This window comes from Trematomus bernacchii, unplaced genomic scaffold, assembly GCF_902827165.1.
Source record: "Trematomus bernacchii unplaced genomic scaffold, fTreBer1.1, whole genome shotgun sequence".
In the NCBI taxonomy this organism is placed as follows: Eukaryota; Metazoa; Chordata; class Actinopteri; order Perciformes; family Nototheniidae; genus Trematomus; species Trematomus bernacchii.
This window is the reverse complement of record NW_022987792.1, coordinates 2,940,315-2,955,314: the sequence shown is the minus strand read 5'-3', so window position 1 is coordinate 2,955,314 and position 15,000 is coordinate 2,940,315. Positions and strand designations below refer to the sequence as shown.

Here is a 15,000-nt window from a genome sequence, read left to right as displayed (position 1 = left end):
GTCCAGGACGCCGATGGACAAACACTGGGGGAGAGGAGCAGGAAGGGGAATGAACACTTATCATACAGGAAATAATCATATTTATAGCTTTTAATGATGTACAGTCACATCAAAATTAGGTTTTTTAAGGTACGTAAGCTGAGGAAATCTCGTGTTGTTGTGTGTGTGTGTGTGTGTGTGTGTGTGTGTGTGTGTGTGTGTGTGTGTGTGTGTGTGTGTGTGTGTGTGTGTGTGTGTAGGGCTGCACAATTGAACAAAACAATATATCAAAATTGCAAAATGGACTAGTCCAATGTCCAAATTGCAAAGACAAAAGTGAAAATATCTATAGACTCGATAAAGAATACAAGCTTGAAAATAAAAAAACACACCATGATTATTTTACACATATTTTCAATGATGAGAATAATGATGCAAACATGATCAATCCCTATATTATCGTTAATCATATCACAATTGCAGTGTGTGTGTGTGAGTGTGAGTGTGAGTGTGAGTGTGAGTGTGAGTGTGAGTGTGTGTGTGTGTGTGTGTGTGTGTGTGTCTTACGGGGACAGATTCCTCCATGTCCTTCTTGTTGAGCAGAGCGTGATTGATGCGCAGGACCATCCAGTCGAACAGGGCGCTGTACAGAGATTTGGCCATGGAGTCTCGGGCTGTGATCGCCTGATGGGAGGTAATTGTGAGGGAAATAATTAATAACAGATCAAAGGGGAAGATTCTTCTGCGGTGGAAGAGTACTTGAGTTTAAATTGCAATACTACAAAGCCAACATATAATGTGGCGTTGGACAGTGTTGCAGTAATGTGTCAGAGTTGACCTCAGAGTGGCTGTAGGGCAGGATCAGCTTGTCGTTAACCGTCACTGTTTTCCTCTTCGTCAGCGCCTCCACCAGCAGCTCCTCTTCAACCTGACAGAAACACACAGGTTAAAGGTCACAGTGAAGGATGCTCGATATATGTTGCTTACTATATGTTTGCTGGTTTGATTGCATGGCTTTTATGTTTGCTATATGCTTATTGAGGTGGTTCTTTACGAGGTTGTTGTTTTGATCACCTCACCTGCACAACTTGCAAAATCGTATAAAAATCATTCATCAATCAATTGGTGTCACAAAATAAAGAATACAATGAATCACTCCGCCATTTGTTCATATTTGCAATAACCACTAGGGCTGTCAAGTTAACGCGTTAATAACGCACATTTTTTTTAACACCACTAATTATTTTAACGTGCGATTAACGCATGTGTATTTGTCCTCGGCCCGCCCCGTAGTTTCAGAGCCCAAAGGCTTGACGTTGTTGTTGTTGTTGTTGTTAGTTGGATGGTGGGAGATTCTAGCGAGAGATATGGATACAAAACAAGGTGTTTTAAACAGCTTGCGCTTTAAAGTTTGCCGGGGAGACGCCTGGACAACAACAGCGGTAGCTAAATGGTTGGCTACAGCTTAACGTTGTGGAGGACGAGGGGCTGCCTTAGATCATTCGGATCGCATCCAACGTGTCGACTGCACATCACAGCGCATTATTTTGACCCCTTTGGGAACTTCAGTCTCATGCTTTGACTGTTATGAAGACAGAGGAGCAGCATTTAGCCGACCACTGTAAACAGGCTTGTCTGTTTGAGCAACTGGCTCAGTGCAGAGAAGTACACAGGGTTGGGAGAGAGTGGAGAGAGAGAGAGAGAGAGAGAGAGAGAGAGAGAGAGAGAGAGAGAGAGAGAGAGAGAGAGAGGTTCCAGGTTGTTGTGTTGAAAATATTCAGGAGAATATTTGTCATTGTTCCAATGATAATAAACAAACATTTGCATAAAGCATATTTGTCCACTCATATGTTGATAGGAGTATTAAAAACTTGAAAAATATTCCTCTAAGGTACATTTAGAACAGATACAAAATGTGCGATTAATTTGCGATTACATATTTTAATCGACTGACAGAGCTATTAATTACATATAAACTGTTGTGAAACTGTTGTTATCACTTGGTGCTACTGTAATACTTTAATATATTCCTTTTTTGTTTTATCACAGATTATTTGATTTACATGTGCTTGCCACTTGTCCCCTGCTGTGCTACAAAGGATTCTATGATCACTTCCTCCCCAACCCTGCACCCAGTGAGTTACCTTCAGCAGGTCAGAGAGCGTGGCCAGGACCTCCGGGGGTCCCACGTCCAGACCCTCATCTCTCCCCGTCGACTTCCTCCTGTAGGTCACGTTGCCCAGATACAAGATGGCAGAAAGCACGGAGAAGATCCTGCAACACAGTCACAGAGAATGAGTAACAGTGACAGGAAGAGAGCGGCACACGCTGCTGTCCAATCATCTGTTTATCTTCCATAACTATTAGACTGAATAGAGGCATTGTATGGAGCTGCAGCTGCACAGTGCTTCTAATAAACCGCTGCATTAGTCCACTAGATGCAGCTATTGTAGTGCTAAACGGCCTCTTTGTTCTCTCTTGGTAATGTGACCTCAAAGCGCAGACCAAAATAACGTCTCTGTTTCTGGAACAGAGAGGGAGGGGGGGGGGGGGGGGGGGGGGATACTTCCACATGTCTGGAGGAACATCATGGTTGCAGTCGAATTGTCCAAAAATCAGCTCCTATCGTCTTCTCCTATCCACTATTCCTCGACCTCTGTGTGAAACGTCACGGGGTTAAGGGATAGTGGATAAGAGAATTCAAAAGGACTTCATCCAAGTGGGAGAAGGAAGGAGGCGGGGTTATCATATCTGAGGAGGAATGGACAACAATATGGACATATCAGTGGAAATGTACCAGTTCACATAACTGGAGGGAGTTTGGTTGGAAAAGCCTGATAAGATATTTTATAACTCTCAGAAGTCTCACTGTGGTGGTGACTCCCCAGACTGCTGGAGAAAATGTGGAAATTCAAATGCAAATCATTATCACGTTTTCTGGGACTGCCCTGTTAAGGTCTTTTGGAGAGAGATACATAAAGCCTTACAAGATATTTTCAAATGTCATGTGCCCATGGAGAGTAAGACTTTGTTCTTTGGACTCACACCTCAAGAATGGACTAAAAAAGACAAATATGTATTAAATCTGTTGCTGGTGGCGAGTAAAAAAGCTCTTACAAAGAAGTGGTTATCACCAGATAGCCCAACTTTAAACGCATGGATGGATATTACAATGGACATTTACAAAATGGAGAGGATAACATCATCTGTCAATCACAAACTGGAACTATTTGTGTCACGATGGAGAAAGTGGACTGATTTCGTAAAACCATAGGCCAGATTTTATTTTTACAAATGTATGATTTTACTGTGAAGTCCTGATCACTCCCTAATGTTCCTATTGTTCGTACTTTTTACTGTTTTTATTGTTATCTTTGTGTAAAAAAAAAAAAAAGCCTTTCCGATAGACAAACTTAAAATGTACAATTACTTTGTCTTGAAAAACAATGTGTAATTTTTTCCGGTTGTGTATTTTCAAATTCTAGCGCACTCGAGCTGGTTTCTCCATTCTTACCTACCCTACCTTTAAGAAAAGAGACTGCGGTGCTTTGAGAATCCGACTGCACTTACACTATCGACGTATTAATGATGCGCCAGCGGACGTCATAAATGTGCGTCTGCTGCTGCGGGGAAACTACAGTTTTCTATACAGCAAACTACATGGATGTATAATAAGAACGGTGGACTACTTTACTGTGACTACTGTGCTCTTATGGTGTTGTTTTATGCTTTATGATTATGGTCCACATGAATCCCGATACATATTTATTTAAAAATAAATAGAAATGAATTTATTATAAACGTGTTAGGCCTTAACCTATCACCATTCAAACATGTTTTCAAAGTTTAAGGAAACCCACACAGCTCAGTAAACACTGTGAGACTTTATTTGATCATTTCAGTATAAAAGTAACGTTCATATTTCTCCTTTTGATTATTATAGTGATGCACGTTCAAAACAAGCTACCACATATGTTGTAAAATGCTTAATAAGCAGCGTAACTTTCATGATATGCAATTCTCGGTCATAATTGGTTGTTTCCGTGAACGGCCGAATGTTCTGACGGTAAATGTTGCGGCCGCAAGGCATTGTGGGACAGCATTATCTCCTTTCCTTTCCTAAAGGAAGGTCCAGTGTTTCCTAAACTAAAGGAGGTTATAAAGGAAGTTTCAAAGCTCCTTTCCTATCATCTAGAGAGAATTCGAACGGCTCTTATCATGGCTGCCACTGAGGGACTTCCAGGTAATTTCACTCCGTTAGGAAGGCTCCTAAGCTAAATGGACTATTCGAACGCAACCTAAGTGTCTGATAGGGATCATGTCTCTGGTTCACTCACTGCTTCTTGGTGGCGGGGAGGAAGCCCACCATCTCCATCGCCTGCTGCAGACGCTCAAAGTCGTGCCGAAGGTCCTCCTCATCTTCGATCTTAAAGTTTTGCTGCAAGACAAAGACAAAATGAATCAAATGTTAGTTCATTATTCAGGTGGAGAATGAAAGCTGTAGCAACTGCAAGAGGAAAGTGATATCTTTAATAAACCAAGGAAATACTTCCATCATTATTTAAATGCTTTTCTAGCTTCCATCTTGTTTCATTCTGGTGTAAATGTTATGTATGGAAAAACTTGAAATGGATTAGAGTTGAGCTACCTAACAGCTGAACCTCGTCCCTGACCACTTCTACGTCTTTTTGCATTTTCGCATTGAGGGTCCTCCATATTTAAGCTAGGGAGGGTAATGTACTGTATTTTAAGATTTTTTAAAGCGTTTTATTTGTTAGATTTCATAAAATATAGCCAAGCGATAGGTACGATTAACGAGGAGACCTGGGGAACCGTTTTGTGATTTGTATCGCATCTTGTTGGTATCTTTTTGTATAAGTGTATAAACAAATAATTATATAATATTATATTTATTATTTTATTAATATGATATATAGTTTAAAGTATTATTGTTATTATTATTATTATTATTATTATTATTATTATTATTATTATTATTATTATTATTATTATTATTATTATTATTATTATTATAAGCAGAAACTATGAAAGCGGTTCTCCTTTGGTCTATTTAAAAAAATATATATAGATTTGATTAATTTTGGTCAACAAAGGATATTTTTATAATTGTCAAACTGACCTCTGATTAATTGAGAGAATACTGTTATTTTTGTATATACATATATATAGTGGCTTTCTTTGATGTATTGACTTTTTGATTTTAATTGGAGAGCCTAGTGTGGAGGATTTATATTCCGTACCAGAAACAAATCAGTGCATTTCAATGGAAAATGAAGAAAACAGCAGAACTGGACAAACAAACAGGTGACGAAACAGCATGATGAAGATGAAGGGTGAGGAGAGAGGGGGGGGGATACACAGGAGAGAGGGGGGGATACACAGGAGAGAGGGAGAACAAAGACTGCTTCATTAACATGCAGAGCACATTCGGCAGAGAGCTGGGAGAATACAGCAGCATCACAGGCTGAATACAGGACACACACACACACACACACACACACACACACACCACACCACACACACACACACACAACACACACACACACACACACACACACACACACACACACACACACACACACACACACACACACACACCACACACACACACACACACACACACACACACACACACACACACACACACACACACACACACACACACACACACACACACACACACACACACACACACACACACACACACACACACACACACACACACACACACACACACACACACACACACACACACACACACACACACACACCTTAAAGGTCAAATCACATGCAACGACAGGCTACAGCATTAACACCAACTGAGGGTTATTCATGGGGGGGGGTGGAGCCGGATGAACAGGTAATAATAATAATAACTGTCATAAATCAGATTTGTATATCGAAGAGAAAGAGGATGAAGTGTGTACCTGCTTGAGGTAGAAGTACTCTTCAGGCGGCAGCAGCTTGAACTCCTTCCTCTCCTCCTCTGAAGCTCCCAACAACAGGTAGTAAAACACGTGGTAGTTCCTGGAAAAAAGACACATGATGATATTAAAGATCTTTAGGGGTGTAAAGGTTCAAATGCACTGAAGGCTTTACATCTGAAAGGCCATCACACAAACAGCAGCCGTTTAATAAAATGTTCTACACATTTCTCTTTAAATCTCAGATCCTTTTCTAGTTTTTTCTGATAAGTATGTGAGCAAGTATCATGCTGCGTTTTAAGAAATGGATTGTTAGTTTGAATAACGTTTTAGATTTCTCTAGGTATGAAAACATTTTGGATATTGTAAGCACACAATTCAACAGAATATATAAAACACGTCTAGTCGTCCTTAGACATGTTTGTATACTTCAGATATCTGTTGATGTATTTTAAAATATTGATATGATATGGATTAAAGTATTTATGTGAAATGTACGTCATGATCTTCCACCTTTCTACCAGATGCATTTGGTAACAAGGACAGAGTAGGGATGTCACAGCAGTTTGCAATGTGCATCATTTAAAACAATCGGTATGTTTTCAGTAAGTTTGAACCTCTTATCACAAGTTGGGCGACTATGGCTGAACCAGAAGGTTGTGGGTTCGATCCCAGCCCACGTAGTCGACATGTCGATGTATTCTTGGGCAAGTAACTTAACCCTCAATTGCTCCTGATGGCCAACGTGTATGAATGTGTGTGAATGAAGAGCAAGTGGCACTCCTCTGTATGAATGGGTGAATGAATCGTAGTATGTAAAGCGCTTTTGAGGGGTCGACAAAGAACTGATGAAGCGCTATATATATATATAAAAACCTATATAAGTACAGTCCATTTACCATATCAAAATAAAGGTGTATTTCTGAAGAGATATTGATATGTGTCGATGTGATATTAGATCATTGAATCACCCCTTCAGAGAATGAAATCCTTCCTGTATGCCGCCACCATTTGGTTGTTTTGTCAGTGGATATGAGCTCCATGTTTATGGCCACAACTCAGGGGGTGATTACGTTTTGCTGATAAACCGAGAGTCAACACGTTGTAATAACTAATAGAAAGAAAACAATGTCTGGAGCTCCGTGATATCAGTTTTCCACTCCTGCTATCAGCGGGCAGGTTGGAATATAGGCGACTACGCTTTGTTGTATTAACACACGGGAGTAATGAGTTTCCACACTTATCACTGAAACATTACATCATACAGAGAGTCACTCACCGACTAGACACTGAGGTTCACCATAAACAGCAACTGGAAGGTGGTGGAAGGTGACTAAATATTACAAAACTAATCTGGACAGGAAGCGGTAATGAGTAACGCTCTTACTACTTGAATACAGGGCATCAGTGGTGGAAGAAGTACCGTGATCCTTTAGTAAAAGTAAGCAAACTAAATAGTAATAATACTCTGTTACAATGAAACGTCCTGCACTAAAACAAATCTAAAGTATTGGCATATAAATATACTTAAGGTGTCATGAATAAGAGGACGCACATTTGAGATTTATACATATTTTTAACTACCGGATTATGATTATTGATGCATTAAAGGTCCCATGTCATGACCATTTCTACTGATCATAATTCCATTGTTGAGGTATACTAAAATAAATGTATATTGTGCAATGTTCCAAACTCACATTGGTTTCTCATACAGCATCTCTGTATAGTATGTGTATTCACTCTCTGTCCTAAACGGCTTGTTGGAGCTCCTGCCCCCCCACCTCCCTGTGAGCCCAGTGGCCATCTGCGAGACAGCGAGACACAGCGAAACCCAGCCCGAAACACATACACACCCGCAGCCTGGCTGGGAGTTTGTGTGTGTGCTCAGGCTGAGTTCCGCGGTGTCTCGCTGTCTCGCCGACCCCACACCAGTGAGCCAGCTCACAGTGTCCCGCTCCTCGCAGCTAGCCTCGCAACGTCCCGCCGAGTGTGTGTGTGAGGAAGTCTGCGGATTGGTCCAAACGTAACGGCTCCGCGGACGTAACGTAACGGCTCCGCAGATTGGTCCATTTGGATCAATCTGCGGAGCCGTTACGCTACGTTACGTCACTATACCCGAAATACGTCACTATACCCAGGAAGTAAACAATGGAAAAAGAGAAATCTCCAACGAGGCGTTCTGGGGCAGCATAGACAGGTCTTTTCTGTGTTAGAGTTTTACTCGCTACAGGGTGTACTTTGAGGGTTAGTGACCCTGCAGACCGTTTACATGCAGGATAACCTTCATAACACACAAGGGGACGGGTAATAACCAGAAAAGCATGACATGGGACCTTTAATGTGTCTGTCAAAGCGTTTACAGATGGAGCTAATTTCTACTTATTTCTATATTGCTGGTGGAAACCTATACTAATGTGTCAATGTTTATCTATTAGTTAATGTTTATTTTGTATTAGCTAATTATATGTAAAGTAACTCCACCCTAAAGGTGTCAGATAAATGTAGTGAAGTAAAAAGTACAATATTGCTTTCTAAAATACAGTGGAGTGGAAGTATAAAGTAGCATAAACTCTAAATACTCAATTAAACTACGAGTACAACACCTCAAAATTGTACTTAAGAACAGTTATTAAGTACATGTACTTCACTACATTTCACAAGAGTAAGGTTCCTATGAGAGATTGTGTGTTTCTTTATCTGTATGAATCTGAATTAAAAAAAGCTTTCCTGTGTCGAGAGCAGTTAAATCAATACCGCATCGTGGCCCTTTGGCCCAGATATGTGTTTGCATTTCAGTCACACAGGTAGCAACACACCTGTGGTGGAGTGAATGTCAGACAGTGAGTAACAATCGGAAGTACACATCTTCCGGCGCAGTCTAAAAACTCATCTCTTTCGACTCCACTTCGAGCAATACAATTACTATCAAAACACTTATATACTAACAAAGCACTCATATACTAACAAAGCACTTATATACTAACTAAGCACTTATATACTAACTAAGCACTCATATACTAACTAAGCACTTATATACTAACAAAGCACTTATATACTAACTAAGCACTCATATACTAACAAAGCACTTATATACTAACTAAGCACTTATATACTAACTAAGCACTCATATACTAACTAAGCACTTATATACTAACAAAGCACTTATATACTAACTAAGCACTCATATACTAACAAAGCACTTATATACTAACAAAGCACTTATATACCAACAAAGCACTTATATACTAACTAAGCACTTATATCCTAACTAAGCACTCATATACTAACTAAGCACTTATATACTAACTAAGCACTTATATACTAACAAAGCACTAATATACTAACTAAGCACTTATATACTAACAAAACACTTATACAGTATACTAACAAAGCACTTATATACTAACAAAGCACTTATATACTAACTAAGCACTTATATACTAACAAAACACTTATATACTAACAAAGCACTTATATACTAACTAAGCACTTATATACTAAGTGTTTGTTTCTCATGTTTTTAATGTCTTGTAGCACTTAGCAAAAACTGTAGTCCCTGAATGTCAAAACACTAAACTAAATATCAGTTTAACATTAAATGAATGCACATTTAGAGAGTTCCTGAAGCTTACGGCAGGTTAGATTTAAGACTTATGACTAAGTCAGATTATACACGCAATGTTTCCGACATCCTGATGTGACAAGACATTTAGTAAGTTATCTAAAAATGATATAAAGTTAACAGGTAGTTTGAGATTCCACAATGACATTTTATATTAAAAAAAAATCCTACTTTTCATGTGTAGGATTTTTTAAGATGTTTTAAATATTGGTGCCAATTAAGGTTATATTGGTATACTCCATCTCTGCGAGTGGGACCCAGGTACCCCTCAGAAACACGTCTGTTTGCTATCCTGGTTCCTAAATGGTGGAATGAGCTCCCCATTGACACCAGAACAGCAGAAACTCTGCATATCTTCCATCGCAAACTGAAAACACATCTGTTTCGATTGTACATTGGCAATACAACATTTAAAAAAGCACTTTGAAGAGTTAGCTTAGGCCTTGTGACTAATTCACCAGCACTTACAAATGTTATGACTAGCTTGAAGTGAATATATCTGCACTTTCCTTGTTGTTCGGAGTTTGAACCTCTCTGGTTTTTGCACTTATTTTAAGTCGATTTGGATTAAAGGTTTCGCAGGATCCCTGTATGTACATAGTCAATCCTTAAAATCCCGTAAAACATCTCACTGTTGAGTGTCAGTGTGTCTGCATATGTTAGTAAAGTGTGTGTAAGTGTTTAGGCAGATGAACCTCTTAAAGTCAAAGACACATGCTGAACTTCATTTACGCCCGTAAGAAGCTTCCACTCTTTGTACAGAGGGCCCCATGAAGGTCAGCGGGGGTCAGAGGTCAAGACCCTGAATGACCCTCCCTCCTCACCTCTCGTTCTTCTCTCTGGACACCAGGCGAGACTTCTCCAGCAGATACTTCTCCACCACCGCACTATAAGCAGAGAGAAAGAGAATACATATGTAAAACTTGTGAAGGGACATTGCACACATTGTCTTCCATATTTTTGCAACATTCACACTTATTATCATCCAATAAAATAATTGCTGCCACTGATTTTTAGAGAGAAATGGACATTCAAATTATATTTCACAATAGTTAGAATTAACACATGTCATTTTTTCCTGTGCATCTTTAGATTTCTAGCATTTTTAAAGGTCACAGTTGTCAATAGGATACCTTTCTCGTTTTAACAAATTCGTCATAATAGTCACATAATATCTTATTTATTCAAGATTTTTGATAGTAACACGTGTTGGTCTGATTACCGTCAGTAAGTGGTCTTTTGTTGGTTTACAGGTTGTGTAGTTTGAAGATGTAGGCAAGAGCTAGGCCTTGTAGTCTCTTATAAAAGTCTTAAATAATCTTATAAATAATCTTAATATTCTCATAATCAATTCTGAATGTCATTAGCATTCAATGCAGCAACGTTTAATGAGGAGTGTTGTTAAAACTGCTGGTTTATATACGAGCTGAAGAAGAGAGGGATGGTGTCATAGAAGATGACAAGAGAAAAGGGAAGAGGAAAAACAATGAGGATGAATCACTTAACACCAAAGGTCACTCTGCTGTGCGTGTGTGTGTGCGTGTCTGTGTGTGTGTGTGTGTGTGTCCCTCTGTGTGTGTGTGTCTCTGGTGGTGGGGTGTGTGGTGTGTGGTCCTGTGTGGTGTGGTGTGGTGTGTGTGTGTGGTGTGTGTGCGTGTCTGTGTGTGTGGTGGTGTCTCTGTGTGTGTGTGGTGTGTCTCTGTGTGGTGTGGTCTCTGTGTGTGTGTGTGTGTGTGTCCTGTGTGTGTGGGGTGTGTGTGGTGTGTGTGTGTGTGTCGGTGTGGTGTGTGTGTGTGTGTGTCTGTGTGTGCGTGTGTCTGTTGTGTGTGTGGTAGTGTGTGTGTGTGTGTGTGTTGGTGTGTGTGTTGTGTGTGTGTGTGTGTGTGTGTGTGTGTGTGTGTGTGTGTGTGTGTGTGTGTGTGTGTAGGTCATATGTGAAAGTGGGCTGGTAATAAAAGTGAGGGGAGGAGCGGGAGGGGAAGTGAGGACAGATGGTTGGAATAATCAAAGAGTGAACAAAGCGTTCAGATCACATAGCCACACACGCACCATAACAAACAGACAGCTTCAGCATTAATCATTTTCTTTTATAGTTTGCTATAGATGGAGGGAGTTGTAAGCTTCTGTGTGGGGCAGTCATGACATTTGCACTAAAAGCAGAGGAGGTATTTACTACGCCAGGCCGAGGCTGTAAAGTTGTCTAAATCTGATTTTATAAGGGAAGTTTATACGCAAAAACAGCGCTGACGCCAGTCCTCGTGACACACTGAAAATAGAGACATGTTGTGAGAAACAGAAATAGTTGTGTGTGTCCATTGGGTTAAAATGCAGCCACAACTGTAGACACATTTACTCAGACTAGTTCATACATCTACTGCAAAGGTCTGCGAGATTGAGTTATATTTTTCCCGGAATACAATGCACTGCAACTTTTACAGAAAAAGTACTTTTATTGATTAAAGCTGCAATGATTAGTAGACTCATTGTTAAGTCAATTGGCATAAAAATTGTAGAAAATGCAGTTTATAGCCTCTCAAATATGGAGAATTCCCTATCGTCTGTGTTGTATATCTTAAAAGGGCCATATTCTGCTCATTTTCAGTTTCATAATTGTATTTAGTGTCTCTACTGGGACATGTTTCCATGCTTTAATGTTCAAAAAGCTATTTATTTCTCTGATACTGCCTGTGAAACCAGAGCCCAGTCTGCTCTGATTGGTCAACCGCTTAGAGATGTCTCGCCCCTCAGCCTATCACGTACAATGTGTTGGAGTTCTAGCCAATTTGCTAATTTGATAGTTTCCATTGCGAGAACGAGAAAGTGAGAGCGGCTAATCACTGGGCAGCTGGCACTAAAACACATCTTCTTTTCCCAAAACAGAAGAAGGCTCCGTGCCAATTAATGTTAGGTTTGTGTATTTAAAAAAAAAAAGGCTCTCGAACAAATCTTCACACCTGTGCAAATACAACATACATTTGTTTTGTTTTTTTACCCTATTTACCACCTTTTCCAGGATGCATTAGAGTAAATGGAGCATTTCAACAACGTGTCTTATTGGCTCTCATATAAAGATGACATATACATGTTTCAGTGTGTTTATAAAAGCATTTCAAGGCAATAGCCGCTTTCACACCAAGTACTTTGCCGTACTTAGTACCGGCACTTAGTACCCCCATGGAACTAAGTACAGATCGCGTTCACACCGGAATAAGTTCCCTGAGGGAAGATTACGCAAATGAAGCCGCTGACGTCACTTCTTCTTCTTCTGATTTGGGTTTACTGGCAGGTCGCAAACAACTTCCCGGCGTATACTCCCACCCGAAGTCCCCGGCCGGAAGTCCCCGGAGTTGGGGACTGGCCATACATGCCAACCTTTCCAAATCCAAAAGAGGTAGGTTTGCGTGCGGCAAATGTGCACACCCAAATGAGGTAATCAGAAGAAATGGAACCCCAGTAACTACATGTATAAACCATGTATTTAACATATATTGCATCATTTTATGCATTTTTCAGAAAAAGTGGTAGTTTGGTAAACAGTGACATCAACGACATGTTTGGTCTGTGAAATGCCCGAAAAGTAAAAGAATGGGAGATCAATATCCCAAAGTCTCCACATTTTATTATATTTTTAATGTGTTTCTGGTCCTCTTTCAGTTGAGACAGTGTAGATGAAGGATGGGTCAGGATGTAGAACTCTTGTGTGAACATTGGATAAAGCCAGGTTCATATTCTTGTTTCATGTTGTTGACATATTAGAGTCAAAGGTTTGCACAGAGCGAAATATCTTTGTGTTGCGCCATGAATCAGAAAATACTGCATTAAAAAAGTCATTTCCTGCATTTTTCTACTGATAAAGTGTGATATAAATAATGTACAGGCTTTCAGATTGCTCTAGTTCACTAAACAGAGACATTAACGACATGTTTGGTGTTGAAAATGTCAGAAAAAGTGAAAGAATGGGAGATAAATATCCCCAAATCTCAAAATGGTATTGTATTTTTTGTGTGTTTGTGGTCCTTTTTCAGTTGAGACACTGTAGGTGAAGGATGCTTCAGGAAAAGACCAAACACTGGATGTCTTTCAGTCGCCAACATGTGTTTTCGAGACACTGATATTAACGGGGAAACCCTGCAGGACTCAAATGCCTCGTCTCTGTTCCCTTAAACTCATTTGGGGCCTTTTCTCTGCACTGCAGAGGAGGACTGTTAGTATGATGGGATCACAGACACGCTGCAAACGGTGTCCGCCAAAAGTCGAGTCCGGTGTCTATGTAGTGTCATTTTTATTTGTTATAGTTTGGGAAGATTGAAAATCGGTAGGGAAAGTCAGCTAAGTCGGTAGGCGGTAGAAACATGTCAAAAGCGGTAGACTACCGCCCAAATCGGTAGGGTTGGCAGGTATACTGAAGCCTTCCGAGTAAATCGCCAGAACGCCTTCACCTCCTCATCACTCCACCGCTCCCATGTTTTTTTTTGTGTTGCCAGAAGTTATTCTCTCTCCGTTGGTGCGCTGGGCTAATGCTAATGCTAATAATGCTAATGCCAGCAAATACAATGGCGGCTTCAAAAAACTTTTCAGAGTTTTACGGGGCGTGGTTTGCAATTCGCCCAGCCAATCGAAATTGGTACTCTTTTCTCCCCAGGATAGTACCACCTCTCTAGCAGGCACTACAAATGGAGGTAAAAGTTCTCGGAACCAAGTTCTCTTTTTGGTGTGAACGCAAAATTCCAGGCACTAACGGAACTAAACAGGAAAAGTACGGGTAAAAGTACTCCGGTGTGAACGCGCCTATTAAGGCACGATGAGGCGTTATTTGAAGTTATTTGAAAGATCCCCAAAGTCGTTGACAGGAGCCTTACGGACCGTCCACACAGCAGCGTTAAAAAAATCTTGAAACGCTTCTGCCCATTCACTTTGAATGGGGTGACGTCACTTTCCCTCACTTTTCACCGAACTGCATTGTGGGCAGGCGAGCGGAGATTTTCAGGATTTTCAGGATTCAAAGTTGAACAATGTTCAACTTTTGAGGCTGAGGTGGAAGCATCAGCCAATCAAATCCTGTGTACGCAAATCTGACCGTTCAAGCTCTAGCCAATCAAACCGCGTGTATGCTGGGAGAGACATACCGCAGGTCATTTCCTCATATTCCAAAACATGGAGGAGAAATTAGCGGTAGGGAATCACCCGGTGCTTTATGACCAGTCCCTATTTACCTACCGGGATACAAACCGGAGGAGCCAGGCATGGAGGGAGGTGGCAGAGACAGTGGTATGTTTTCGCCTGTTTGGGGAGTTTATATCCAGTTTACTTCAAACTGTTTTGCTTCGTATGTCGGGGGGGCGGGAGATTCATGTGATTGGTTGTTGGTGCCTTGCTCGCAAAAAATCCCCAAGCTTCAGATACGCCCACCTCCAAGATTTTTTTAACGCTGCTGTGTGGACGGTCCGTTAC

General features: G+C 40.5%; 1 protein-coding gene across 1 annotated transcript in view; it reads right to left on the bottom strand.

Annotated features, from left to right (window-relative positions):
- The window catches only part of LOC117497752 (unconventional myosin-IXb), a 104,824-nt gene that overhangs the window by 40,740 nt on the left and 49,084 nt on the right, over positions 1-15,000 (bottom strand). Inside the window, 7 exon segments of the mRNA XM_034149763.1 lie at positions 1-24; positions 547-663; positions 818-907; positions 2,124-2,253; positions 4,317-4,417; positions 5,928-6,027; positions 10,374-10,436. The exon segment at positions 1-24 is cut by the window's left edge and continues 111 nt beyond it. Coding sequence (XP_034005654.1) covers positions 1-24; positions 547-663; positions 818-907; positions 2,124-2,253; positions 4,317-4,417; positions 5,928-6,027; positions 10,374-10,436 — 625 coding nt within the window.